At 40.5% G+C, this 17673-nt stretch overlaps 1 protein-coding gene across 2 annotated transcripts in view; it reads left to right on the top strand.

Annotated features, from left to right (window-relative positions):
* Positions 1–17673, top strand: part of CC2D2A (coiled-coil and C2 domain containing 2A) — a 190976-nt gene that overhangs the window by 150331 nt on the left and 22972 nt on the right. For both annotated transcript variants that reach the window (XM_033948896.1, XM_033948903.1), the window contains exons 27-30: positions 3783–3881; positions 7087–7263; positions 10310–10513; positions 14968–15057. In XM_033948896.1, the coding sequence (XP_033804787.1) occupies positions 3783–3881; positions 7087–7263; positions 10310–10513; positions 14968–15057 (570 nt within the window). The remainder of the gene's footprint in view (positions 1–3782; positions 3882–7086; positions 7264–10309; positions 10514–14967; positions 15058–17673) is intronic.

The raw sequence follows: 17673 nt of genomic DNA, 5'->3' as shown, positions 1-17673 counted from the left end.
TGTCCTCAGTTAACATCTTAATATCAAAGGTGTTACCTTTATGTGGGTAATTCTGTAAAGAGGGTACCAATATTTAAGATCTAAGAATGCACATAAACAACCTTCTGTTCTAAACATGGTTCTTAAATGCAGTGGCATGCAGTTTGTTTTTTATTTTTATTTATGCATTTTGAAAATGAAACAATCATTTTCAATATAACTTGACTACAGATGAAAGAAAATAAGGTAATATACATAGTGGAACTCCACCCGCATTATTTAGTCCACAATAAAGTATGAGTCCTGAAAACCAGAAATTTTCTTAAGGAAACTTTAAAAAAAATTACAAGAGTAGCAGCATAGGAGCCAATACCAGCAGCCAGTTTGTGTTACCTTTGGAAGAGGTCTCAGATCTAACTATGATTCCACCACATTCCCTGGCCACTGTAAACCCCGACAGTTGCTTTGGTTCAAAGAAAAGATTTTTTTCCACTAATTGAAGCACAACACTTAGCAGGGAATTTTAATACATATGTGGCAGGAAATTTAAATATGTATATGATGTCCAGAGTCAGGATTTGTAGCTGAAGTGCCAAGAAGTCTTTTCTCCTTCTCTGTGACACCTTTGAGATAATCGGGAAATAAATGAATAGTAGAGCCAAAGAACTGCTCATTTCTGTGTCTGAATTTAAAAAGACTGACATATTTGTTAGGTTTGTTTTTCACAACTTATTTTAATGGTGAAGAAATTGGCAGGTAAAGGTGTCAAAACACCTCTGCCTTCATGAACGCAGATGTGTTCAAGTATGTGTAGAAATGTATAATGTGTGTTATAGATTGTGTGTGAGTCATTTGGTAGGTTCCCTATCCATTTCTGCATACAGTTCAAACTCCTCTTGCTAAACTAAACTAAACTAAACTAAGCCTTAGGTTTATATACCGCATCTTCTCCACTGAAGTGGAGCTCGACATGGTTTACAGAGTTTAAAAAATATGGGAAGAGAGAAGAGAAAGAGTTTACAAAGCATAAAAAGAGGGGATGTAATCAGGAGAAGAGATTATTATATGCTAGAGAAAAGCCAGGTTTTCAGTTGTTTTCGGAATAGTTGGAGGTGAGTCCAGGTTCCGCAGCGGGACAGTGAGGTCGTTCCAGAGGCTGGTGATTTTGGAGAGGAGGGATCTACCCAGTTTACCTGCGTGGAGGATGCCGTGTAGAGAGGGGAAGGATAGTTTATGTCTGTGGGCAGATCTGGTGGTAGTTGGTGTCGGGGCGAGGAAGGATAGAGGGATTAGGGGTGGAAGGATGCCATGAATGATCTTGAAAGCCAGGCAGGAGCATTTGAAATGAATTCTGGAAAGTACTGGGAGCCAGTGAAGATTGGTAAGTAGAGGGGAGACATGGTCATATTTGCGTTTAGCAAAAATCAGCTTAGCCGCAGTGTTCTGGATAAGCTGGAGTCTGCGAAGACTTTTTTCGTTAGGCCTAAGTAGATGGCGTTACAATAATCGAGTTTGGATAGGATGATGGATTGTACAAGGACGGTGAAATGCTTTTGGTGAAAATAGGATCTAACTTTCCTCAGCATGTGGAGGCTGAAAAAACAAGATTTTGCCAGGGAATTCAGGTGATCATTGAGGGAAAGGGAGGAGTCAATAGTGATGCCAAGGACCTTGCTTGAGAACTCAAGGTGTAGAGCAGGGCCTGTGGGTAGGGTGAAGAGGGCGGGCAGGTGAGCTAATTTTGGGCCGAGCCAGAGTAATTTTGTTTTTGATTCATTTAATTTTATCTGTACTGAGAGGGACCAGGCGTGAAGTCTCATTATGCATGATGTGATGTTCTCTTGGAGGTTTTTAAGGTTTGGATCTGTTTCGAGGAGGATGAGGATATCGTCTGCATATGTGTAAATTGTTTCAAGGGGGGATAGTTTAAGGAGCTTCAGGGAGGGTCATATATATGTTGAAGAGAATAGGGGATAGGGGAGAGCCCTGTGGAACTCAAGGAGTCCTTCACTCAGCAGCACACCAGGCACCTGGGATTTCTCGGAGAGAGAAAGAGATAATGGTTTCTGCGGTTGGACAGACTAGATGGACCATTTGGTCTTTATCTGCCATCAGGTTTTATGTGTCACATTAGGATAAAAACTTGTATTAAGAATCTTGCACTGTAACTATGGCAACTTTAACCTGCAAACTGTATATTATATATTGATGTCAGATTCCTAGTATGTGTTGAGTTAGGATAAAAACTAATTATGGCAAATGGGAACCTGTACTGTATGAGTTAAATCAATATATTTATTCAGGTACCTGGGGCATGGGGGGGGGATTTGCCCCAACCTCACCTCGGATCCACTTATCCCCCAGGCTCTCCACCTACAACATTAACGGGCGATCTACAAATACTTCAATGACACTGCATTCCGCCTACTTGTACAATCCTCCATCCTCAGCATTCTCGACTACTGCAACATCATTTTCCTTAACGCCACAAAGAAAAATACCAGGAGACTAAAAATAATCCAAAATACCGCAGTGCGCCTCATTTTTGGCCTAAAGAAATAGGAACATGTCACCCCTTTCTACCACCAACTACACTGGCTGCCATTTGAATCTAGAGTTCATTTTAAATTTGCATGCTTCTGTTACAAATCGGTTAACGGTTCTTCTCCTAGTTACATAAATACCCACTTTAACCTTTATTGCAATAACAGGACATCACGCAGAATTCAACTGTTCGCCTTCCCTTCGCCAAAACACTGTCTTCTCAAAAGATTCCTCGATAGAACTCTCGCCTTCCAAGCAGCCAAGTCGAACCCATGGCTAGCCCAGATGATACTCGAGGCCCCCACTTACCTTGCCTTCAGAAAACTACTAAAAACTTACCTATTCAGCAAACATGACCCTTAATTAATCCCTTCACCCCACATAACACCGGCCCCACCCCTCCCCCTTTTGCCCTCACCAGATCCTCCCTTGTCCCTCTCTCTACTTCCCTTGTCTAGTTCGATCAAAGCTGCAATTTCTGTTAAATTGCTGTACATTTTCCCTTCATTGCAGACTACTGTAAACTGCTGTAACTTCCTCGCTGACTGCTGTAAATTGTTGTAATTATCGTAAATCTGATTGTAATTTGTTGTAAATCTGCTTGTAACTTGTTGTAAATAAGCTTGTCAATGCAGATCATTTGTTAATTGATGTAAACCGCCTAGAACTCGCTGGGTATGGCGGTATATAAGAATAAAGTTATTATTATTATTATTAATATCTCTGCTCTCCCCACACTCACCCATGCACTCCACTCATCAGATAAGTCTCTATTGTCTGTACCTGTCTCCTTTATGGCCAGCTCCAAACTCCATCCCTTCTACCTTGCTGCACCATATGCCTGGAGCAAACGTCTGACTCGATGCATCAGGCTCAGGCTCTATCTCTAGCAGTATTCAAATCCAGACCCCCAAATCCACTTCTTTGAAGCTGCTTTCAGTTCCAAACTCCAACCTACTGCTTAGCACCAATATCTAAATTATCATTCCCTTTGTAATTCCCCCACCTGAGCACTGTGTGTTGATGCACCTTCTTGTCCAGTTTGTCTATTTTGACTAGATTGTAAGCTCTTTTGAGCAGGGACTGTCTCTTCTGTGTTTTGATGTATAGCACCGTATATGTCTAGTAGCACTATAGAAGTGGTTAGTAGCAGTAGTGGTAGTAATGTGTTTTCAAGCACCTTATAAATGCTTCTTTTTACAATATACTCTTAATACAGATCTTTAAGGTGTGATAATTTCTAAACAATTATGTTTAAGGATGACAGAGAGAGAGGAAGTGGGGTTCACACGCGTGCTGAGAGGCACTGGTTAGGATCTGTTCGAATTCCATTTACTACCATCTATTTGCAGTCACGGGTAAGTGTTAGAGTGCCATAATTGGAACTTTGAAAGCAATGGCGTGTACCTTTTGACAAGTTTCTCACCTTTCAATGAAGATGCACTGGGAGGAAAGTAGAATGTACTAATTCACAATTTCATGAAGGCAGAATGGAAGGAAGCCTGTTATAAATTAAGGCTGTTACTATTTCAGCAATAACTCTCTGTGGCACCAAATATCACTGCAACAACCAATCAAAACTGGTTGCCATATAATAAAAATTGATCTTTCTTAAAGTGAGTGTACAATGTGCTTAAAGGGTGCCTTTTGGCATACTCTGCACGATATCCTTAGTGTGTGCTTTTTCTGAGACACTCTGACATGCTGCCATGCAGGAGATTAGATTCTGATCCTCAGGGAGAATGTATGTTCTATACTAGTGCTGCTCGATTCAGAGAAAAATATTTCGATTCGATTCAATTCACCCTGTTGAATCGATTTTTTTTTTTTTTTTTGATTCGATTCAATTCGATTCACTGTTAATGACACAGCTTTTTAAGTTTAAACATTTTATTTAACCAGGGCAATATCATATCAAAAATTCCCAGCTTCCATCCCCAGCCCCCCAGACTCACCAGCCCCCCTGCCGATTCCCAGCTTCCATCCCCAGCCCCAATACTCACCAGCCCCCTGCTAATTTTCATCCCTCCCTGCTGATTTTCAGCCCCCCTGCTGATTCTCAGCCCCCCCCCCTGCCAATTCTCAGCCTCCCTGCCGGTTCATATACTTACTCGACTGGATGTGGAATCGCGGGGAAGAGAGGAGAAATGCGGAGAGAGAGCCAGCAAAAAATACCGTTTGCTTCTGAGGTCCACTGCACGAGGTCTGCTCGTGCCCCCCTCAACGCTCCCACGTCCTTTTGTTTCTTCTGATGTAACTTCTGGTTTCGCAAAACCGGAAGTTACATTAGATGGGAACGAGTCTGGCGGCCGGCGATGAAAAAAATAATGAACTTCATTCGGGGCTGAAACGGTGAGTCTGGTTTTTCACAAAAATGAACCGATTCAAATCGATTCACCTGATTCGAAAATCGTGAATCGGGCAGCACTATTCTATACTCGGCAGCAGCACTTAGTGGCCAAATTCAGGATACACACATACTGGATTTTGAAGATAGATGTAGTTTGATTAAAAACTAGCATTATGGGGATTATGTTGATGTTGTAACTATTTGTATTTCTGTTTAAAAACTCAGTAAAAATGTTTTCACATTAAAGACTAGCATTATGATGACTGGACTAAATAGGAAAAAGAGACAGTAAGTTCAAGTTTACTTTATTCTTGATATACTGTAATTCACAGAAATATCAATACAGTTTACATTAAATTCCAAATATTATAGTGAGATGGAGTAAGAGGTAGGAAGAAATACAGCAGAAGGAAGGCAGAGCTACAATATTTGACAGGACAGGAAAGACAGAGGTAGAGAGACAGTTATTGCAGACATGCAGGGTGATGATGTCTAATGTCAACCAAGTTGAGGGACTAAGGGAGACTGATCAATTAAGGGTGTACTTGAATAAAAATGTTTTACGTAATGATTTAAGTCTGTCAAGCAAAGTTAGAAGTGAGGGTAGAATCAGTGGCATAGTAAGGGGAGGGGGGAGTCCGCCCCAGGTTCTGTCTTGGTGGGGGCACCAGCACCCCTCCTACACTCTGCACCCCCACTCTTTCCCACTCCTCCCCAGCTGCACGCATGCCTTCACTCCCCCTCTCTCCCCCACTGTACCTCTAGCTCTTTCCCAGTGTGAGCAACAACTCCAACCTGCTGCTCGTGCTGGTGTCAGCTCTCCCTCTGATGTCACTTCCTGCTCACACACCTAGGAAGTGATGTCAGAAGGAGAGCCGGTGCGGGCAGCGAGTTGATGGTGATGCTTCTCGCGCTGGGGAAGTTAGAGGTATGGGGGAAGGGAAGGGGGCTGCATGCTCGGCAGGGGGAGCACCACCGCCCCGGGCATTTCTCACCCTCGCTAAGGCACTGAGTAGAGCATTCCATAGAGTGGGGTTAATTATGGATGAAATCATAGGTGATCTGTCTGGAAGTTGGGACAATGAGTCAGTTTATGCTGTAATGAACAAAGTGTTCAGGAAGGGTAGATAAGGGATAACTGAATGATGGCTTATGTCACAACTTTCACAACTTTGTCCTGGAGGCACATTTAGGTAAGTCAGAATGTAAATAATGAACTTGCGTGAAATAGAGTTGCATAAATTGAAGACTCAAAAGTACGCAAATCTGTCTCATGTACATTCATTATGACAATCCTGAAAACCCAGTTGGCTAGATACAGTATGCCCTTCAGGAAAGGGTTGGGAAACACTGCCACAACTCTAGTGACCTTCTCGAGTTGAGTGAGGAGCTTTAAGGAGCAAGAGGAAACTGGCCAATTAAAAAAATATTAACATATTTGTATTCTCAGTATTTATAAGTTGTTATAAATGTTGAAGATATAATTTGAATATCATCTTTTGGAGCCTTCTGAAAAGATCTTAAACCTTGCAGGAATAGCCCAGTAGTTCAGAGGCTGGGGAAACCAGATTTGATTTAAATTGCAGCTCCTTGTGATCCTGGGCAAGTCACAACCCTTCATTGCCCCAGGTACAAAATATGTACCTTTAAATGACTTGTAAACTGCTTTGATTGTAAGCACAGAAAGATGGTGTGTCAAATCCCTTCCCCCATTAAATATCATTTATAAATAAATCTAAATTGAAAAGAAAAATAACAAATTGTTTTATGGTCTAAATCTAACTGCTGCAAAATAATATAAGAACTCTTCCATTTTTGATATGGGATTATTCTTGCATACGAGATAAGGTAATTGCAATTCTCAAAGGACAAGCCAGCATAATATTCTCACATGTGGGAAGGCATAAAAAAAAGACTTCAAAGTTTGATTCGCTGAGGAGATACTGAAGGCACAGGTTCTCGATGCCGTGGAAAAATCATAGAGCTTTCTGTCCCACGGGCCAGCATTGTGTGGGAAGGCACCTGCAAGCGGGCGAAGCGGGCACTGCTTGAAGATTTAAAGTGATAGTGCATATGGCATTGTCCATACCAGGTTCTGTGGATGACATAACCCACATGTGAGAATTTATGCCTGGTGTCCTCAAAATACCTGCTACAGGTAAGTATCTTTGCTATATGTGACTGAAAATAAATTTTTATTGTTTGTTTTCTAGATTGATGGGACCTTTAGGATAGACACTCCTCCTGTTCTTCTGGGCTACAGCAAGGAAAGGAACCTAGGCAATGAAGGGGGTTATGATACAGTTCGGAGTCTAAGTGAAGGCTCCTATTTAACCCTGTTCATCACAGTTGAACCTCAGCTTGTGCCTGGAAAATCAGTCAGAGAAAAGGTAGGTTTTTGTTCCAGATTTTTTTTCTGGCTTCAACAGGCAAATTTGTAGGTGATACTTCAGTGTAAAAGTAACTTAATATATTCTGTCTAACTTTTGAGAGCTACATTCACTTCTTCAGATGAGTTCAAAATGAGGTAAGGGTGCTGCTGTCTGAACATTCAAGTAAACTGTAAATTGAAGGCTACAGCATCTGACTGTGTGAAAAGTTGTAAGGTATGCTTATATGGTATACAATTCTGAAAAAACAAAAGGAATTGACCCCAAAATATCCACAAAGAAGAAAATTCAGAGAAAAACAAAACAAAAAAAACTCTGTGGAGTGACGATGTTCCTAAATGGACTTTATTTGAAAGTGTCAAAGTTCCAAAGGTACACTGAAATCATCCACATAAAATAATTTCATCCACATAAAAATAAATCATCCATATAAGAGCCTTAAAGGACCTAGTCCGCTAGGGATACAGGACCCAACACGGTCCGCGTTTTGACAAAAAGTCTTCTTCAGGGGTCCTATAAAGTTGAGTACGTGGGAAATAATTTGTGTGGCGACAAGTCTTTTTGTGAGGTAAGTAAGTAAAGGTAAGAGGAAAAGAAGGCCACTTCGGTTCTCAAAAGTAATAGCTGAGAAGGTAAGGAATAAGAGGTTAGCATTCATAAACTACAAAAGATCGTAGAAAGAGGAAGATAGGCAAAAATATTTGGAAAAGTTAAGAGAGGCTGGTTGAGAAGTCAGGAAAGCAAAGATACAGATGGAAGAAAAAATAGCAGACACGGTAAAACAGGGAGACAAAACATTTTTTAGATATATCAGTGATAGAAAGCTGTACAAAAGTGGCATTGTGAGACTCAAAGGTGAAGGGGAGGAATATGTAGAAGCTGATATAGAAAAGGCTGAATTGTTTAACAAATATTTCTGTTCTGTGTTCACGGCTAAAGATCCGGGAGCGGGACCACAGAAGACAAATGCGAATAGGGATGGTGTAGTAGTAAACCCTGATCAATTTTCAGAGGGTTGTGTTCATGAGGAGCTAGCTAAATTAAAGGTATATAAAGTGATGGGGCCAGATGGTGTATATCCGGGTGCTGAAGGAACTTAGGGAAGTTCTGGTGGCTCCACTCAATGACCTTTTCAATGCTTCTCTAGAGTCGGGAGTGGTACTGGAGGACTGGAGAAGGGCAGATGTGCTCCTTCTACATAAAAGTGGAAGTAAGGAAGAAGTAGAGAATTACAGGCCTGGAAGTCTGACTTCTGTGGTAATCAAGTTAATGGAAATGCTTCTAAAACAGAGAATGGTGAAGTTTCTGGAATCCTGTAGATTACAGGACCAGAGGCAACATGGATTCACTAGAGGTAGGTCTTGTCAGACAAATCTGATCAATTTCTTTGACTGGGTAACCAGAGAATTGGGTAGAGGGAGCGTAGTAGATGTGGTGTATTTAGATTATAGCAACGCCTTTGACAGTGTACCACACAGATGTTTAATAAATAAACTGAGTGCTCTTGGGATGGGCCCCAAAGTGACAGGCTGGGTCAGGAACTGGTTAAGTGGAAGACAACAGAGGATAGTGGTAAATGGAGATCGCTCTGAGGAAAGAGATGTTACCAGTGGTGTGTCTCAAGGTTCTGCTCTTGGGCCTGTTCTTTTTAACATTTTTATAAGTGATATTGCTGAAGGACTGTCAGGTAAGATTTGCTTCTTTGCAGATGATACCAAAATCTGCAATAGAGTAGACACACACCCCAGATGGTGTGAATATCATGAAGAAATACCTAGTGAAGTTTGAAGAATGGTCTGAAATTTGGCAGATAAAATGTAATTCTAAGAAATGCAAGGTCATGTATTTGGGCTGCAAAAACCCAAAGGTACAGTACAGTTTAGGGGGGTGAAGAACTTATGTGCACGACAGAAGCAGCTGGGTATGCAGAAGCTGTCAGCCTAATGGGTGCCCAAATGTTTGAATGCTGATGAGAAATGACGTTGAGTGGACACTTCCAAGTTACTGTGCAGCATTTTCAGCGAACTGGTGCCAACTTTTTGAAACAACTAGTTACTGTTGATGAAACATAGTTGCACCACTATGATCCTGAGACAAAGCAAAAGTCCATGCAGTGGTGGCACTCAGGTTCTTCAAGGCCAAGGAAATTGAAGACCCAAAAGTCTTGGCCACAGTATTTTGGGATCAGGAAGGTATAATGATTGACTATCTTGCAATGGTCCAAACAGTTAAGGTAGAATACTACTGTAGCTTGCTGTGCTGATTAGAGGAGGCATTGAAAGAAAAAAGGAGAGGGAAGCTATGGAAAGGAGTTATTTTTGCATGACAATAAACCTGCTGGATGTTTTTACGCAGTTGGTATTTCAGTGTGTAGACCATACGTCCTACCTATCAGATCTTGCTCCATCTGACTATTTTCTGTCCCCAAACCTTAAAAAGAATTTGAAAGGGTGACAAATTTTGAGGTGATTGCAGTGACGGAGCAGTATTTCAGTGACCGGACATCAAAGTATTTTTTGGGAGGGTTACAGAAACTTCAGACGCGATGTGTCAAGTGTGTTGAACTTAGGGGTGAATATGTGGAATAACTTCTACGTTTCATGGCTCCATGTCATTTCCTTTTTGATTGGGTTGAGTACCTTTCAGCAGCACCCCCTCGTAGAATGAAATTTATGTTTCTCACATGTCATCATGTCCCAGAAGCACTTTGTATTGCAGGTGTATGAGTGTGAGACTGATTTATGTAGCTACTGGTTTGGATGTATTCTGTAATTCTGACTGCTAGTTGTAGCAATGACTTCTCTTTTATCTGTCTTTTCCTGGTTGAACAAATCTAGTTAAATGGTATTGTAGGTCCAAGATAACAACCAAAATCTGTCTGTCTGTCTCTCTCTCTCAAAATTGTAACAGATTGATATGTTTCCATCTTTTCTTCCCAAAACCCATCTTGTAATATTCTTCAGAAGTTGACATTGTATATTATAACATTGAAACTTCATGACGTGGCTAGATGTGCATTTTTATGTGTTCTGTTTTCTTTATGAAGTTTGCTACCCAGGAAGAGGAAAAGTTGCTTCAGGCAACAGAAAAGTACAAAGCAGAGGCTGCATCAAAGTTTCCTACCCGCCGGTGCCTGACCATTGTCACCGATATCAGTGGGTCATCTGTTTTTGTTACCAGATATATCAAGCCTCTGAACCCTCCACGGGAGCTGTTTGATGTTCACTCAAACAATCTTCAAGCTGCATCTGTAAGTATCTTATTCCATAGTTGCACAAACTGTTAAACTGCTTTAAAATTAATCTCCCCGATATTCAGATGATAGAGTTAGCATTTTCAAAGGTGTTGATCATCGCCCCATGAATTTGACTCTTATTCAATGCTGGGCCTAATCCAGACACCAGCCTTGAATATCTAGGTCATAGGCAGCTGCCAGAACATAAGAATAGCTGTTTGAGTCAGACCAGTGGTCCTTCTAGCCCAGTAACCTGTTTCCAACAGTGACCAGTCCAAGTCACAAGTACCTGGCAGAAACTCAGATGATAGCAATATTCCATGCTACCAATCCCATACTATGAACTTTTCCTCCAGGAACTTATCCAAACCTTTTTTTTTTTTAACATGGATATGCTAACCACTGTTACCACATCCTTTGGCAACAAGTTCCAGAGCTTAATTATTTGTTGAGTGAAAAAATATTTCCTCCTATTTTGTTTTAAAAGGTATTTCAATGTAACTTTATTAATATACCCCAGGTATAGATTCATTGTGAGCCCACTGGGACAGACAGGGAAAAGTGCTTGAATACCTGAATGAATTCATGTAAACCGTTATGAGCTCCCCTGGGAGAATAATATAGAAAATTGAATGAATGAATGATTTTAGCCACACAGATGTGTTTTTATGCCTATGATGCTGGGAAGTAGAGCTGCAATATAGTACAGCTTACTCGGAACCTGAGGCTTTTTCCTCTGTTTAGTTTAAAGTGATTAGCAACAGCACTAGGGTAATGTAGGTACTTTCTGGAAATGCATGTACATATTTTACAAAAGGTTCTATGTTCAGTGGGCTTTTCGTAAAATAGGTCAGAAGTTCTAAACATTCCAGCTTAAACACTTTATCTAAAATGATGCCATACCTCCAGCCTTCTTGTGATTGAGTTAGAAATATGAAGAAATAGGAGGAAAGTGATAGGCCAAAAGAGTTGCAGTAAAGCAGCCTTTCAGAGCCAGATAATGGATGTTTCAAAAAACATTTTCAGAGGTTGTACTATTAACAAGAGCACACTTCCCAATATAACAAGAATATATATGCAATTGTTCAGTTCCACAGCATCATCAGAGAAGAACAAAATCACCAAGGTACACTGAGGTGTTCCAATTAGAAATCCATCAGGACAAAGCTATGCTGACAGCTGGCCTGGGAAACCTGCTATGTCTGCAGGCCCCTGGGGCTCTCCGCTGTCAAATCAGTTCTGAGTTCAATTCACAGATTGTCTTATTTGCCACCTGGGAATCACACAGCTGCAATGAAAGTGTAGCATAGAATGTGAATGCAGATACTGATTGAGAGGCCCAGCTTTGCATCCTTTGGCAGTGACAAAGACCATAGTTGTTCTATGGTTTCCTTATTACTTTGCAATTAGGGATCATCTGTTCTTATTCCAGGTTTTCTTGAATTATTTTATTTGTTCCAACTATCAGCCTTTCCATGAATAACTATTTCCTAATGTTACTTCTCCATTCATCTCTTGTGAACCTTATATCATGACCTCTTGTGTAGAATTTGCTATCCACTGAAAAAAAAATTGCCGCTTGAAGGCTATTCATTGCAAGACTGGCAACCTACTACTACTATTTATCATTTCTATAGCACTGAAAAGCGTACAAAGCACTGTACATTCAACATGCAACAATGGTCCCTGCACAGAAGAACTTACAATCTAATTTGGACAGGTCATATAGGGGGTTGGGGAGTTTCTTGCAGAGAATGGTTGGATGGACATATGTAATTTTATGATGAGTGGGATTTAGGAGTTAAAAGCAGCATCAAAAATGTGGTCTTTTAGCTTGGATTTGAATACTGCTAGAGACAGCACCTGACGTAAAGACTCAGGCAGTTTGTTCCATGCATATGGTGCAGCAAGATAGAAGGAATATAGTCTGGAGTAAGCAGTGGAAAAGAAGAGTACAGAAAGGAGGGACTTGCCCGATGAACGACGTTCACAGCTGGGAGCACAGGGGGAGAGAAGTGTGGAGAGATATTAAGGGGCTGCAGAGTGCACTTGTAGGTCAGTAAGAGGAGTTTGAACTGTATTTGGAAATGGATGGGGAGCCAGTGAAGTAACTTGAGGAGAGGGGTAATGTGAGTGTGGCGGCTGTCACGGAATGTAAGTCATACAGCAGAATTTTGCACGGATTGAAGGTGAGATAGAAGGTTGAGCGGAAGACCTGAGAGAAGCAAGTTGTAGTAATCTAAGTGATAGGTGAAGAGAGTGTGGATAAGGGTTTTGGAAGAGTATTCAGAAAGGAGAGGTTAGATTATGGTAATATTATAGAGGCTTTAGCAGTTTGTCGGATCTGAGCAGAGGAGAGAAAAAAGTCAAAAATGACCCCAAATGTTACGAGCTGATGAGACAGGGATGAGGAGAGTGTTATCCATAGAGATAGAGAATGGGGGGAGAGGGATGTGGGTTTAGACTGGAAGATAAGGAGCTCATTCTTAGCTATGTTCAGTTTTAGATGGTGGTGGTACATCCAGGTGGCAATGTCAGACAGGTAAGCTGAGACTCAGGCCTGGTATACTCGGATTTTAGCAAAGCCTTTGACACAGTTCCACATAGGCAGCTGATAAATAAACTGAGTGCCCTTGGTATGGGACTTAAAGTGATGGACTGGATTAAAACTGGTTAATGGAAGGAGACAAAAGATAGCGATAAATGGAGTGTGTGCCAAGGAAAAGAATGTTAGTGGAGTGCCGCAGAGTCTGTCCTTGGCTGGCTCTTTTTAACATCTTTGTGAGTGAAATTGCAGGACTATCTGGTAAAATTTGTCTTTTTGCGGATGATACCAAACTCTGTAATAGGGTAGACATCCCAGAGGGTGTGGTTAACATGAGGCGGAATCCAGTGAAGTTTTGAAGAATGGTCCAGTAATTGGCAACTAAGATTTAATGCTAAAAAATGCAAGGTCATGCAAAAATCCAAGAGAACAATATGGTTTTACTGTATATTATAGTCTAACAAGATCAGGAAAGCTTAGAAGCAAATTCTGAGAGGAACAGTGTCCTTACTGGTAGATAACTTACCAGCAGGTCTCTAATCTACCTCTGACCATCATGATAATAAAGTTTTAGAAATCAATTGTAGTATTCCACAAGAGGGAGGGGGTTGGTGGGGGGAGCCTGAATTAAGTGAGATCTCTTTGAGAGGGGTGTCATGGGGCAAAATGATGTTGGGAGGATCAGGTGGAGATTAGGGGAGTTGATGTTGAGGGAGAAACTGGTAGTGTAGGATTGGAACGTGTTGGAGAACCAGGAGCAGCTTTTTAAAATCTATTGTTCATTTATTATGGCTTTCTGGAAATCAATTTGGGGCCAAATTAATGGTTCGTTAGAAAATCATGTGGCATTATCGTATGAGACAGTATTATTTGGCATGTCTATGAGGGCTAAGAGTCAACTATCTTCCAAAAATAATAAACTCTTACTTATTTTAACAGGGATCGCCATAAAACAAATAACATGCAATTGGAAAAACTGGAGTAGATTAAACTAGTTTTTAGTGGAATTCAGTGTGTCATAATTATAAAATGGAAAGAACATTAGCTATTCAAAAAGGGAATTTTAATAACTTTCAAGATGTGTGGGGGCCATTAACAAATTATTGCAATTAATAATTATCATTTCCCTGGTTTGTATAAATGAAGTAATGGGGAGGGAGGTAATTTTTTGAATTTTCATTGTTTGATATGAAAGGAAAGGATAATCTTTATTATATGATTTATGTATTATGAGATATTGAAGAGTTGGGAGGGAATGGGATAAATTATATTGAATATGAATAATTATAGAATTTCAAGTGATGTTTTTAAGTTAAAATGATGTTACTTTTTGTTACACTTGATGTAAGTTATAAAAATGAATAAAGAATTTTTAAAAAAAAATTTGTTGCACCATTGGGACTTAAAGGCATATACACTCCTGCATATCCTTCTAGGTACTTTACAAAAGGCTTCGTGTTTAGTAGAGCCGTTCTAAAATACAGGGGGAAGTTGTGTGTGTCCCAATCTGGATGTCTCAATTACTATCTCCTTGTCTTTCTAAAACTAGGTTCCAGAAAGAATATTGGACCAGATACATTTTGCATATGTGCTGGAGGATGTAGTTTAAAAATGTTTGGGCAAGTTTCTGGAGGAAAAGTCCATAGACTGCTATTGACAGAGACATAGAGGAAGCCACTGCTTGCCCTAGGATCAGTAGCATAGAATCTTTTATTTAGGTCTGTGCCAAGTACTTGTGACCTGGATTGGCCACTGCTGGGATACATCTAGGATACTAGGCTAGATGGACCATCAGTGTGACCCAGTATGGCTATTCTTATTTTCTAACCATTTAATTCACCTTTTACTACCTGATATTAACTGCTAGATTGAATGTTTATATTTTCTTTCATGGACATCTTAAAAATACAATTTTTTATTATAGGAGTTGATTGCACATTATGTCTCTTTGATTCCTTTCTTGCCTGATAATGTATCATTTTCTGGGATCTGTGACCTGTGGAGTACATCAGATGTAAGTAAAGTCCTACGTTTTCCTTTCATTGTTTATTTATTTATTTGGATTTTGCTCATAACCTTTTTCAGTAGTAGTTAAGAACATACATAAGAACTGCCATCTCCGGATCAGACCTTCGGTCCATCAAGTCCGGCGATCCGCACACGCGGAGGCCCCGCCAGGTGTACATCTGGCGTAATTTATAGTCCACCATATCTTTATATGTCTCTCTTAAGGAGATATGCATCTAGTTTGCTCTTGAAGCCTAGGACGGTCGATTCCGCAATAATCTCCTCTGGGAGGGCATTCCAGGTGTCAACCACTCTCTGAGTGAAGCAGAACTTCCTGACATTAGTCCTGAACCTGTCCCCCCTTAGCTTCATTACATGTCCTCTAGTCCGTGTCAAATTGGACAGTGTAAATAATCTTCTCTGCTCTATTTTGTCGATTCCTTTCAGTATTTTGAAGGTCTCGATCATATCCCCACGCATTCTCCTTTTCTCAAGGGAGAACAATCCTAGTGTTATAAGTCTATCCTCATATTCCAGTCTCTCCATACCCTTCACCAGTTTTGTTGCTCGTCTCTGCACCCTCTCCAGCAGTTTTATATCCTTCTTTAGGTAGGGAGACCAATGTTGGACGCAGTATTCCAAGTGTGGTCTGACCATTGCCCTATAAAGCGGCATTATAACTTTCTCCGATCTACTCGATATTCCTTTCTTTATCATGCCCAACATTCTATTTGCCTTCTTTGCCGCTGCCACGCATTGTGCCGACAGCTTCAGGGTCCTATCTATCAGTACACCCAGGTCCCTTTCTTGTTCACTCTTCCCCAGAGTTGCACCTGACATTGTATACTCGTATTCCTTATTTTTATTGCCTAAATGCATTACCTTGCATTTCAAGGTGAGTTACATTCAGGTACACAGGTATTTCCCTGTCCCCAAAGGGCTCACAATCTAATTTTGCACCTGAGGCAAAGGAAGGATAAGTAGTTTGTCCAAGATCACAAGGAGCAGCAGAGAGGAGTCAGCTTGCCACTATTGGAAGCTGTTTTGTGTTCATCATTAACAAATAATTGGCAGAAGTCAATGATTATAAGCAGTGATGTAGCAAGGGTGAAAGATGCCCCCTCCCATCTCCACCCTTCACTCCTCTCCGCTCCCCTCTGCTGCATGCGCATCCCCCCCTTCCCTTCCCTCTAGTTCTTCACGCTGTGAGCAACAAGAACTTCAACATGCTCCTCGTAATTCTGTCATCTCTCCCGCTGACGTCACTTTCTCTCTTCCTTTTTTACCGCAGAGCAAAATTTCAACAGGCCAGAACATTTACAGATTTTAAACAATCACTACTATTTATTTTCTCCACTCCACCAGTCTCACTTGCACACCTTTCTCCAATCCTCCTCTTTAATTTGAACACTGTTCAAGTTCACCCTGAATTAAGAGTTCTTCCCACACCAGGGACAACACTGGTTTTGCTGAAATTACTTGAGAAGATATAACCAGAGTGTGTTCACTACACTTCCTTGAAGCTAGCAATAACCACAGTGCTATGGTACTGATTAGAATGGAAGGCAAACGGGCAAAAGAAGAACATCTCACCTTGAAATGTAAAACAGTACAACAGAAAGGTAAGGGAGATATCCTTTCAACCAAACTAATGCTTTATTGATACAAGAAAATAGTCCCAACAAGGATCCTAGTTTCGGCACATACAAACGCCTTCCTCAGGGGACACTATAAAAACAAAAACATATAGAGCACATGTGAAAAACATTGATAATATAAAAAATACTTTTCTGTATGAAAGTATCATAATGACATGTATATATAAAATGAACATATTATAATGACATGCATATATAAAATAAACAGTCATATTAAAAACAAATGGAACAAAAATATAAAAATCTGACCATATGGAAAAATAAATGATGTCCTTAAAAAGAATATCAGCCCAAGATATATAAATTAAACCTATTGAAACCAATATCAATCAACTAAACAAAGTGAACAAGATAAAGAGGTCTAGACATATGCATGTCATTATATGTTCATTTTATATATGTATGTCATTATGATACTTTCATACAGAAAATTTTTTTATATGTTTTTCAAATGTGCTCTATATGTGTTTGTTTTTATAATAGTGTCCCCTGAGGAAGGCGTTTGTATACATTGAAACTAGGATCCTTGTTGGGACTATTTTCTTGTATCAATAAAGGCTTGGTTTGGTTGAAAGGACATCTCCCTTGCCTCTCTGTTGTACTGATTAGAATGGCACATAGATAAGACACCCCTGCTGTATTGTTAGGATTTTGAGGTCAAAATTTCTCAACTTATAAGCAAGTATATACAGTGTTCCCCCGCGAACTCGCGGATTCACTCATTCGCAGTATTCTCCGACTGCCTCTTCCTGTACTAAAGTCGGGCTATACCAATCGGGAGCTGCATGTCAAAGCAGCTCCTGATTGGTGTAACCGGACTTTAGTACAGGAAGAGGCGGTCGGAGCATACCACGAGTGATTTCCTTCACTCACCTGTGCTCCAGCTGCCCTCTCCTGCCTCCCCAGGCGAAAAACTGTATTTGGGGGAGTACTGTACTGTACACTTGACATGCAAACATTGTTAA

This window comes from Geotrypetes seraphini, chromosome 1 (assembly GCF_902459505.1).
Source record: "Geotrypetes seraphini chromosome 1, aGeoSer1.1, whole genome shotgun sequence".
Classification (NCBI taxonomy): Eukaryota; Metazoa; Chordata; class Amphibia; order Gymnophiona; family Dermophiidae; genus Geotrypetes; species Geotrypetes seraphini.
The sequence above is the reverse complement of the archived record's forward strand: the minus strand, read 5'-3'. Positions and strand labels throughout refer to the sequence as shown.